Source organism: Saccostrea echinata, unplaced genomic scaffold (genome assembly GCF_033153115.1).
Source record: "Saccostrea echinata isolate AGI-Se365-2 ecotype Australia unplaced genomic scaffold, CSIRO_AGI_Sech_v1 ptg000023l, whole genome shotgun sequence".
Lineage (NCBI taxonomy): Eukaryota > Metazoa > Mollusca > Bivalvia > Ostreida > Ostreidae > Saccostrea > Saccostrea echinata.
Window position 1 is genome coordinate 824,286 of NW_026889772.1, and position 12,577 is coordinate 836,862.

Consider the following 12,577-nt stretch of genomic DNA (forward strand, 5'->3'; position numbering starts at 1 on the left):
AAGAGTCAGGACATTGTATTCTTTACACCCATCCTCCAATACACAGAGTCTCCAAGAAGGAGCTCTTTTATGGGTAATGGAAATATGAAGTCTCTTTACTTGATATAAATGCTTGAAATTGGAAATAAGGTGGATATATACATTGATTAAATGGTCCTTACACAGGGTCATTTTGTACCTTAAACAGGGTCATTTTGTACATAAAGTGAACTTTATATAAGCTCTTTTTAATGACTGAGTAATTTGCACTTGTAATATTCATAAGCATATTTAATTTTTAAACTTTAATAGATTTTTGACAATTGATGGAAAGGGAAAAATGAAGCAGTACATACATGTACTTAATATCTGAATACCCTTTTATTTTAATTTCCTTGTTGTTACAAACATAAACTTAAAATTAATCCACAAAAGAAAAAAGGAAGAAAATGAGATAATGATTTTAAAGATTATGTATATATCATAAATATTGTGGAATATGGTGAACCACAAAATGGATGGAAGAATTGAGATAAAAAAGAAGAAATTGTTGTTGGAATGTTCATGATATGCAGAATTCAACTAATAATGTAATTTTGATAAGATAATGTTTCATTGATCCCATTACATTTTTTGTCCATGGAGTTGAAATGAAGTGAATATAACTTTAATAAGCCAAAGGTTGAATTTTGTCCATCTGACAGTGTGAATATATTCCATTAGTAATGTCATCTGGACAGAACTAATTACATGTAGTCTTTAGTTTATGATCTCTGTCAATCAAGATCAGATTTATGGTGTCAATCAAGATGAAGTTTATGGAATTCTATCTGACAGCTGTTTAACCGTGTTAATGTCTCCTGCCTGAATTCAGTGTCAAAATTCCTGGAGATGTTAATGTCTCCTGCCTGAATTCAGTGTCAAAATTCCTGGAAGTGTTAATGTCTCCTGCCTGAATTCAGTGGCAAAATTCCTGGAGATGTTAATGTCTCCTGCCTGAATTCAGTGGCAAAATTCCTGAAGATGCAAATAATTTCTGCTCTTTACTTCCTCATCCAGATTACATTGAATATCATTGTCTTGTTACAAATAAACAAGAGAAATGGAAATTAAAAACCACAAAATTTATGATAGTTCTTGTGGAGCATTCCTCATTATTCTTAAGGCAGTCTGATGTTGGCAATAAAGAATTGCTAATTACACACCTTGAACTGAAATAAAAGCCAGTGACATAAAAAACTATTAACTCCCTCCTCTGCACGGCCATTTTAGATCACATTCTTCCTCTTTGATCATCTGAGCCTAAATGGGTACCATTTGACTCAAAATTGTGTATAAGTTTAAGTTAAGTTCAATTTTTGGAACAAGTCCAGTTCAAAGTAACTGCAAGAACTGCCATGACTTAATTTATGTAGATAATTCCCTACCATGACTTATCTTTTATACAGATAATGTCCTGTTATGACTTATGTACATAGGTAATGTTCTGCCATTACTTTTCTTGTATGGTGTATACAGATAGCCTTGACTTGTGTATATAGATAATGTCCCATCATAACTTATCTTGTATTACATATAGATTATGCCCTGTCATGATTTATCTTGTTTATAGATAATGCCCTGTCATGATTTATCTTGTTTATAGATAATGCCCTGTCATGATTAATCTTGTTTATAGATAATGCCCTGTCATGATTTATCTTGTTTATAGATAATGCCCTGCCTTGGTTTGTATAGATAATACCCTTACCATGACTTACCGGAATCTTCTATAAATAATGCCCTTCTATGACTAAATTGTATATTAAATAATTAATGCCCGTTCTACTTAACTTATTTTAATTATGCCCTGCTATACTATATAAATGAACATTTCTTGTATAGATAATGCCCTACCATGACTTATCTTCTAAAGATAATGCCTTACCATGACTTATCTTCTAAAGATAATGCCCTACCATGACTTATCTTCTATAGATAATGCCCTACCATGACTTATCTTCTAAAGATAATGCCCTACCATGACTTATCTTCTATAGATAATGCCCTACCATGACTTTAATCTTCTATAGTTAATACTCTTCTGCTGGTCTTCCAAAAATCTGTTGGAATTCTCATGTGCACTAATTGTGCCCCTTTACTAGCTGACCTGGTTTTATATTCTATGAAGCAGAATTTATTCAAAAACTTCCACATAGAAAGAAAAAAACCACTTGCTGTGGCCTTCAAGTCGACATTCAAATGTATCGATGATGTTTTATCAATTAACAATAGTCACTTCCATTTACATGTTGACTATATATCCCAGTAAACTTGAAGTAAAGATACCACAGAGACTGAAGCATCTATTTCATATTTGGATGTTTTACTGACTTATAATAGTTGACATTTGAAGGGTCATTTTACTAACAACTAAAAGTCGCCCGCATGGTGCAGTGGTTAGACCGCTCGCTCTAGTGTCACGGAGTAAGGAGTTAATCCTTACGTCGTGGGTTCGAATCCCACTGTGGGACATGGAGACCGGTCCTTTGGATGAGACCATATAAACCGAGGTCCTGTGTCGCAGTAGGTGCTGGCACGAAAAAGATTCCTCACTGCTCAATGGCCCTGAGTGACTATAGGTCAAAATTTGGCAGCTCTACACCGGCAAGTGGTGGCGTCTCCATATGAGTGAAAAATTCTCGAGAGGGACGTTAAACAATAAAAAAAAACTAACACACAAACTAACAACTAAAAAGTATGACAAATGAGATGATAGATGACTTAAGCTATTCCATCAACTTTCCTTGTTCCACTGTCACCTGTATGTAGTTTTTGTGTCTCCCATTGTATTTCCAGGGGTCCATGTTCACATATTTGTATTGTTTCTAGGTTTTTTGAGATTGATCACTGTTCATTATCTTCACCTATTTCATTGTAAAGATAATGCCCTGTCTTAACTTTAGGTGTATAAATAATGCCCTGCTATGACTAAGTGTATAGATGAATTATAGACCTAACTCTTATACATGTAAATGATGCTCTAAAAGATGTATACATCCAGCCTAAAATTGGATAAGGGTAGAGATTATAATTATTTTCCTGGTGATTTTTAATTAATCCTTGTTATATTACAGGTTACTGGACAAGTTGTTGGTGGTGTGTCCCAATGTGGATTACTGTGAGGAGGTCCTGCCCAGGTGTGAGCTGGAGGCTCACCTCCTCCACAGGTGCCGAGGTGCCGTCACTAAGTGTATAAAGGCAACGCTGGGCTGTACCTTCCAGGGCCCCAGAAGTGCCCTTCAAAGCCATCTATGGGAGTGTCAATTCAGAGACCAAGATGGAGGTACAGATTTTAATATTGATTTCCACAGGCTCACAGTGTTTAATGTAGTGGTTTTAGTTGCCAGTTTGGGATGAAGGCAGAGTATTGTTTTTTTTTTTAATTAAAACAATATAAAAACACTATTTAAAGGTGTAAATTGTAACAGGTTATTTGATTTCTTTTTATAAGTGAGAAAAAAATGAAATATATAGATACAAGCATATTATAAGTTTTATGTCAGTAAAGATTTTATCCAAGATTCCTTTGTATTAATTTAAGTTCATCCCATAATGAACTACCACAGGTGAACTGGAATAATGCAACTTATTCTTCAGCTTATACAATTTTGACATTACAATCACCAAAACTACCCCCTCCCACCTCCCCCCATCCCCCCAAAAAATACAGACCACAGTATAAAGGTGTCACAGTAAGTTACAATAAGTCACAATAAGCTAATAACAACATTACAACAGACCACAGTATAAAGGTGTTACAATAAGTTACAATAAGTTACAATAAGTTAATAACAACATTACAACAGACCACAGTATAAAGGTGTCACAATAAGTTACAATAAGTCACAATAAGTTAATAACAACATTACAACAGACCACAGTATAAAGGTGTCACAATAAGTTACAAAAAGTTAATAACAACATTACAACAGACCACAGTATAAAGATGTAACAATAAGTTACAATAAGTTACAATAAGTCACAATAAGTTAATAACAACATTACAACAGACCACAGTATAAAGGTGTCACAATAAGTCACAATAAGTTAATAACAACATTACAACAGACCACAGTATAAAGGTGTCACAATAAGTTACAATAAGTCACAATAAGTTAATAACAACATTACAACAGACCACAGTATAAAGGTGTCACAATAAGTTACAATAAGTTACAATAAGTTAATAACAACATTACAACAGACCACAGTATAAAGGTGTCACAATAAGTTAAAATAAGTCACAATAAGTCACAATAAGTTAATAACAACATTACAACAGACCACAGCATAAAGGTGTCACAATTATAAGTCACAATAAGTCACAGTAAGTCACAGTAAGTCATAACAACATTACAACAGACCACAGCTTAAAGGTGTCACAATAAGTTACAATAAGTTACAATAAGTTAATAACAACATTACAACAGACCACAGTATAAAGGTGTCACAATAAGTTACAATAAGTTAATAACAACATTACAACCGACCACAGTATAAAGGTGTCACAATATGTTACAATAAGTTACATTAAGTCACAATAAGTTAATAACAACATTACAACAGACCACAGTATAAAGGTGTCACAATAAGTTAAAATAAGTCACAATAAGTCACAATAAGTTAATAACAACATTACAACAGACCACAGCATAAAGGTGTCACAATTATAAGTCACAATAAGTCACAGTAAGTCACAGTAAGTTATAACAACATTGCAACAGACCACACTTTAAAGGTGTCACAATAAGTTACAATAAGTCACAATAAGTTTATAACAACATTACAACAGACCACAGTATAAAGGTGTCACAATAAGTTACAATAAGTCACAATAATTTTATAACAACATTACAACAGACCACAGTATAAAGATGTCACAATAAGTTAATAACAACATTACAACAGACCACAGTATAAAGGTGTCACAATAAGTTACAATAAGTCACAATAAGTTAATAACAACATTACAACAGACCACAGTATAAAGGTGTCACAATAAGTTACAATAAGTCACAATAAGTTAATAACAACATTACAAACATCCCAGGCTAATGTGAGAAATATAATCCTTCTACAGATTTTTAATGAATGTGTGTTTGAATGAAAACATTAATGATGAATGTGTGTTTGAATGAAAACATTAATGATTTAAAATGTAAATGTAAGTAATGTCTTTTATTTTTGAAAAGTTCATGAGGATATGAACTCGGACTTTTCACATACACAAATGCTTAATGAATTCCTAACAGCTTTAGTTTCACCATAGACCTCGATGGTTTAACTATGTGAGAAGTTTAAGTTTATCTCCTTGTAAACTTTTTAAAATTGAAAGGACATCAGTTTACACAGTTGTATATTTAAGAATAAGTTTAATTATGCACAAGTACAGCATAAACATTATAAAATTGAATACAATGAAATATATGGAGATAACGAACAGATGGCTCCTTTCAATAAATGGGTGCTCTTTTTACTGAATTTGATTGACTTGTTGAATAGGAAAGAACCCAGTCCTGGATGGAGAGGTGTCAACTATTGAAATCCAGCGGAGTCAGGCAGACCTTGGCATCAGTATTGTAGGAGGAAATGATACTCCTTTGGTAAGTCAGATAAATTGTAGGAGGAAATGATACTCCTTTGGTAAGTCAGACAAACCTAAGTATCACTATTGTAGGAGGAAATGATACTCCTTTGGTAAGTCAGATAAATTGTAGGAGGAAATGATACTCCTTTGGTAAGTCAGACAAACCTAAGTATCACTATTGTAGGAGGAAATGATACTCCTTTGGTAAGTCAGACAAACCTAAGAATCAGTATCATGGGAGGAAATGGTACTCCTTTGGTATCAGTATTGTGGGAGGAAATGATACTCCTTTGGTAAGTCAGACAAACCTTGGTATCAATATTGTGGGAGGAAATGATACTCCTTTGGTATCTGAGTATTGTGGGGGGAAATGATACTGACCTTTGGTAAGTCAGACAAACCTTGGTATCAATATTGTGGGAAGAAATGATACTCCTTTAAGTCAGGGAAAACTTGGTATCATTGTTTAGGGAGGAAGTGATACTCCTTTGGTAAGTCAGACAGAACTTGGAATCAGTATTATTGGAGGAAATGATACTCCTTTGGTAAGTCAGACAAACCTTGGCATTAGTATTGTGGGAGGAAGTGATTTCAAGTCAGATAGATCTTGAGAAGAAACAGCAAGTTAGATAAACTATGGAATCTGTTCTGAAGGAGGGAATGACACTCCTTTCATGAGTCCCAATGATCCTGTCATCAGCACTGTGGGAGGAAATAATGCATCGGTAAGTCATCAGAAATTTCCTCTGTTAAACAGTAGAGGTAATCTCAAGGAACTTAACATTCAACTCTCATTGTGACTAGTTTATTAAAATGGAGTTAAGAACCAACATTGTGGAACACAATATTTTCTCTTGTTTACTAGTCTTTGATATATGCAGAGATTGTGAGGTCAGAAGTGTATTTTTGAGGAAAGCATGGAGGTTGAAATAATTACAAATAGGATAATTATATATTTACTGTAGATTCCTAAATATACGCGAGGAATAAATTATCACGTAATTACGCGAGGAGCACCACTCGCGAAATAAAATTACTCGTTTTTATTTTCATGGTGCTTTAATGTCTGTAAAATCTCTAGATAAATCACCGATTCGCGAATTATTGTTCCCGTGATTTGAGGCCCTTGGGCCATTTCGCGATATTAAGTACTCGCGTAAAATAAGGAATTTACAGTATTCAATATTTCATGATATTCTGTCTTTGAAGTTCTGTCTGTTAATTCAATGGAAGTGAAAATGTCATTAATTATTACAATAATTTTATAAATCTAATGAACTTCCTGTGAATTTCAGGGGTGCATTGTTATACAGGAAGTATTTCCAGATGGGGTCATTGCTAAGGATGGACGTCTAATGCCTGGGGACCAGATTCTAGAGGTCTGTGATGTTTTAAACCCAAAACTCATTCAATTTGTGCTTACCATTTAAACATGCAAATCTAATTTTAAAAAAATTCAAAGAAAATTTTTTAAAAGAGCTTCAGTTTTTTTAAGCTTATCTGAGCTTGAAAGCCCAAATGAGTTTTTCTGTTCACATTTTGACCAACATGACGGATGACTGTCTGTCCAAGTGTAAACTTGTTTAACAATTTTGACCTTCTCCAGAGTCATTGGACCAATTAAACCAAACTTGCCACAAAGCATGCTTGGGTGAAGGAAGATTCAAATTTGTTCAAATGAAGTGACATTCACTCTTTCAAGGGGAGGTAATACAGAATTAGTGAAAATTTGGTGGCATCTTTTTAAAATCTTCTTTTGAAAAACCACTAAGCCAGACACAATGAAACTTAAATGAAAGCTTCCTGACATAGTGTAGATTCAACTTTATTCAAACCATGGTCTCCCAGGGGAAGGGGGAATACCATGAATATATCAAAGTGATGTGAATGTCCCAACCACAATTTTATTGTATTTTAACCTCAATATCTTAGACCTAAGGATATCTTGAAGTTTGGTAAATGCTGAGGATCTGACCCAGGCCTCACACTATGAAGTTCAGTAGTTACTGTAGACATTAATAACCTGTTACTTGTTTGTAGATTGTGACTGTATTGATACATTAGAAGTGTATTCCTGTCTGTTATAGGTAAATGGTGAGGATCTGACCCAGGCTTCACACTACAAAGCTCAGCAGCTACTGGGACATTACTACCCTGTATGTCGCCTCACTCTTTACAGAGAAAAGGCTGAGGAAAATCGACCAATAGAAAAAGAAGGTAACAACCAATCATTGTCTGAGATTTTGTTAGAAGGTAACAATCAATCATTGATTGAGATTTTGTCAGAAGGTAACAATCAATCATTGACTGAGATTTTGTCAGAAGGTAACAACCAATCATTGACTGAGATTTTGTCAGAAGGTAACAATCAATCATTGACTAAGATTTTGTCAGAAGGTAACAACCAATCATTGACTGAGATTTTGTCAGAAGGTAACAATCAATCATTGACTGAGATTTTGTCAGAAGGTAACAATCAATCATTGACTGAGATTTTGTCAGAAGGTAACAGTCAATCATTGACTGAGATTTTGTCAGAAGGTAACAACCAATCATTGACTGAGATTTTGTCAGAAGGTAACAGCCAATCATTGACTGAAATTTTGTCTCATCTTGTCACAAGTGTTATTAGGTATTTCCTTGAAGAGAAAAATCCTTAACATTCATTACAAAGAAATGTTCTGTGGTTATGTTTATTTGGAAGTTTTGGATCATAAGATGTATACTTGATTTCTAGAAATATTGAAGATAACATTGAACAAAGTCAAAGGGAAGCAACTTGGGATTAAACTTGTTGGGAAAAGGTATGTGCATGTATTAATAAGATTCTTATTTTGTTCTTGAGCAGAAAAAAGATATGTTGACTGTTTTCAAAAACAAATATATAAATCTATGCTATATGTATATATCTTAATTTGTATTCATATGAGACAAAGAATGGAATAGACAGCTAGGAAATTTAAAAAAAAAGTTGTAGTGATAGTGATATTTCCTGAATTCCTTTATATAATTGGCTTACCACTTATTTGACAGGATTGGTCCGGGGGTGTATATCCTAAATCTAGTAAGTACAGCTTACAGCAGAGGAAAGAGAGTGGATAAAATCTCACTGATTCAGCTCTCTCTCTCTCTTTCTCTCTCTCTTAATAAGCTTTGTGAATGTATGATTGAATATTCCAGTTTTATATACCATAAAATTTATTTATTGTTTTTTCACACAAACATTCATTTGTGCTTGCGTATGTGTATGTCCAATAAAATATGATGAAGTGACATTCATACAAATAACTGTCTAAACTTGCTTTCTGATTTCAGGTTCCAGAGAGCCTTGCAGCATTAGACGGCAGATTAAGACCCGATGACAGAGTGTTAGAGATAAATGGTGTAGATGTATCATACGGTACACAAGATCAGGCAGCTCAGGTTATTCAGGTACTCCACGGTGTTTAGTTAGACCAATTGTATACCCTGTCATGTAGACAAGGACAGACAGCTCAGGTTATTCAGGTACTCCACAGTGTTTAGTTAGACCAATTGTATACCCTGTCATGTAGACAAGATCAGGCAGCTCAGGTTATTCAGGTACTCCACGGTGTTTAGTTAGACCAATTGTATACCCTGTCATGTACACAAGATCAGGCAGCTCAGGTTATTCAGGTACTCCACAGTGTTTAGTTAGACCAATTGTATACCCTGTCATGTAGACAAGGACAGACAGCTCAGGTTATTCAGGTACTCCACAGTGTTTAGTTAGACCAATTGTATACCCTGTCATGTACACAAGGACAGACAGCTCAGGTTATTCAGGTACTCCATGGTGTTTAGTTAGACTTATTGTATACCCTGTCATGTAGACAAGGACAGACAGCTCAGGTTATTCAGGTACCCCACAGTGTTTAGTTAGACTTATTGTATACCCTGTCATGTAGACAAGGACAGACAGCTCAGGTTATTCAGGTACTCCACAGTGTTTAGTTAGACTTACTGTATACCCTGTCATGTAGACAAGATCAGACAGCTCAGGTTATTCAGGTACTCCACGGTGTTTAGTTAGATTTATTGTATACCCTGTCATGTAGACAAGGACAGACAGCTCAGGTTATTCAGGTACTCCACAGTGTTTAGTTAGACCGATTGTATACCCTGTCATGTAGACAAGGACAGACAGCTCAGGTTATTCAGGTACTCCATGGTGTTTAGTTAGACTTATTGTATACCCTGTCATGTACACAAGATCAGGCCGCTCAGGTTATTCAGGTACTCCACAGTGTTTAGTTAGACTTTTTGTATACCCTGTCATGTAGACAAGGACAGACAGCTCAGGTTATTCAGGTACTCCATGGTGTTTAGTTAGACTTATTGTATACCCTGTCATGTACTAACACAAGATCAGGCCGCTCAGGTTATTCAGGTACTCCACAGTGTTTAGTTAGACCAATTGTATACCCTGTCATGTACACAAGGACAGACAGCTCAGGTTATTCAGGTACTCCATGGTGTTTAGTTAGACTTATTGTATACCCTGTCATGTACACAAGATCAGGCAGCTCAGGTTATTCAGGTACTCCACAGTGTTTAGTTAGACCGATTGTATACCCTGTCATGTAGACAAGGACAGACAGCTCAGGTTATTCAGGTACTCCATGGTGTTTAGTTAGACTTATTGTATACCCTGTCATGTACACAAGATCAGGCCGCTCAGGTTATTCAGGTACTCCACAGTGTTTAGTTAGACTTATTGTATACCCTGTCATGTAGACAAGGACAGACAGCTCAGGTTATTCAGGTACTCCATGGTGTTTAGTTAGACTTATTGTATACCCTGTCATGTAGACAAGATCAGGCAGCTCAGGTTATTCAGGTACTCCACAGTGTTTAGTTAGACTTATTGTATACCCTGTCATGTAGACAAGATCAGGCAGCTCAGGTTATTCAGGTACTCCACAGTGTTTAGTTAGACTTATTGTATACCCTGTCATGTAGACAAGATCAGGCAGCTCAGGTTATTCAGGTACTCCACAGTGTTTAGTTAGACTTATTGTATACCCTGTCATGTAGACAAGATCAGACAGCTCAGGTTATTCAGGTACTCCACGGTGTTTAGTTAGATTTATTGTATACCCTGTCATGTAGACAAGGACAGACAGCTCAGGTTATTCAGGTACTCCACAGTGTTTAGTTAGACTTATTGTATACCCTGTCATGTAGACAAGGACTTATTGTATACCCTATCATGTAGACAAGGACTTATTGTATACCCTGGTATGTAGACAAGGACTTATTGTATACCCTATCATGTACACAAGGACTTATTGTATACCCTGGTATGTAGACAAGGACTTATTGTATACCCTGTCATGTAGACAAGATCAGGCAGCTCAGGTTATTCAGGTACTCCACGGTGTTTAGTTAGACCAATTGTATACCCTGTCATGCAGACAAAGACAGACAGCTCAGGTTATTCAGGTACTCCACAGTGTTTAGTTAGACCAATTTTATACCCTGTCATGTACACAAGATCAGGCAGCTCAGGTTATTCAGGTACTCCACAGTGTTTAGTTAGACCAATTGTATACCCTGTCATGTAGACGAGGACAGACAGCTCAGGTTATTCAGGTACTCCATGGTGTTTAGTTAGACTTATTGTATACCCTGTCAAGTAGACAAGGACAGACAGCTCAGGTTATTCAGGTACTCCACAGTGTTTAGTAAGACTTATTGTATACCCTGTCATGTAGACAAGGACTTATTGTATACCCTATCATGTAGACAAGGACTTATTGTATACCCTGGTATGTAGACAAGGACTTATTGTATACCCTGTCATGTAGACAAGATCAGACAGCTCAGGTTATTCAGGTACACCACAGTGTTTAGTTAGACTTATTGTATACCCTGTCATGTAGACAAGGACTTATTGTATACCCTATCATGTAGATTAGGACCAACAGCTCAGGTTATTCAGGTACACCACAGTGTTTAGTTAGACTTATTGTATACCCTGTCATGTAGACAAGAACAGACAGCTCAGGTTATTCAGGTACTCCACAGTGTTAAGTAAGACTTATTGTATACCCTGTCATGTAGACAAGGACTTATTGTATACCCTGTCATGTAGACAAGGACAGACAGCTCAGGTTATTCAGGTACTCCACAGTGTTTAGTTAGACTTACTGTATACCCTGTCATGTAGACAAGGACAGACAGCTCAGGTTATTCAGGTACTCCACAGTGTTTAGTTAGACTTATTGTATACCCTGTCATGTAGGCAAGGACAGACAGCTCAGGTTATTCAGGTACTCCACAGTGTTTAGTTAGACTTATTGTATACCCTGTCATGTAGACAAGGACAGACAGCTCAGGTTATTCAGGTACTCCACAGTGTTTAGTTAGACTTATTGTATACCCTGTCATGTAGACAAGGACTTATTGTATACCCTATCATGTAGACAAGGACTTATTGTATACCCTGGTATGTAGACAAGGACTTATTGTATACCCTATCATGTACACAAGGACTTATTGTATACCCTGGTATGTAGACAAGGACTTATTGTATACCCTGTCATGTAGACAAGATCAGGCAGCTCAGGTTATTCAGGTACTCCACGGTGTTTAGTTAGACCAATTGTATACCCTGTCATGCAGACAAAGACAGACAGCTCAGGTTATTCAGGTACTCCACAGTGTTTAGTTAGACCAATTTTATACCCTGTCATGTACACAAGATCAGGCAGCTCAGGTTATTCAGGTACTCCACAGTGTTTAGTTAGACCAATTGTATACCCTGTCATGTAGACGAGGACAGACAGCTCAGGTTATTCAGGTACTCCATGGTGTTTAGTTAGACTTATTGTATACCCTGTCAAGTAGACAAGGACAGACAGCTCAGGTTATTCAGGTACTCCACAGTGTTTAGTAAGACTTATTGTATACCCTGTCATGTAGACAAGGACTTATTGTATACCC

The 12,577-nt window shown here is 36.0% G+C and overlaps 1 protein-coding gene across 3 annotated transcripts in view; it reads left to right on the plus strand.

The window, feature by feature from the left end:
- The window catches only part of LOC133191029 (ligand of Numb protein X 2-like), a 36,088-nt gene that overhangs the window by 18,865 nt on the left and 4,646 nt on the right, over nucleotides 1–12,577 (plus strand). For all 3 annotated transcript variants that reach the window (XM_061326687.1, XM_061326689.1, XM_061326688.1), the window contains 7 exons: nucleotides 3,096–3,304; nucleotides 5,524–5,624; nucleotides 6,904–6,987; nucleotides 7,696–7,825; nucleotides 8,346–8,412; nucleotides 8,642–8,672; nucleotides 8,924–9,040. In XM_061326687.1, the coding sequence (XP_061182671.1) occupies nucleotides 3,096–3,304; nucleotides 5,524–5,624; nucleotides 6,904–6,987; nucleotides 7,696–7,825; nucleotides 8,346–8,412; nucleotides 8,642–8,672; nucleotides 8,924–9,040 (739 nt within the window). The remainder of the gene's footprint in view (nucleotides 1–3,095; nucleotides 3,305–5,523; nucleotides 5,625–6,903; nucleotides 6,988–7,695; nucleotides 7,826–8,345; nucleotides 8,413–8,641; nucleotides 8,673–8,923; nucleotides 9,041–12,577) is intronic.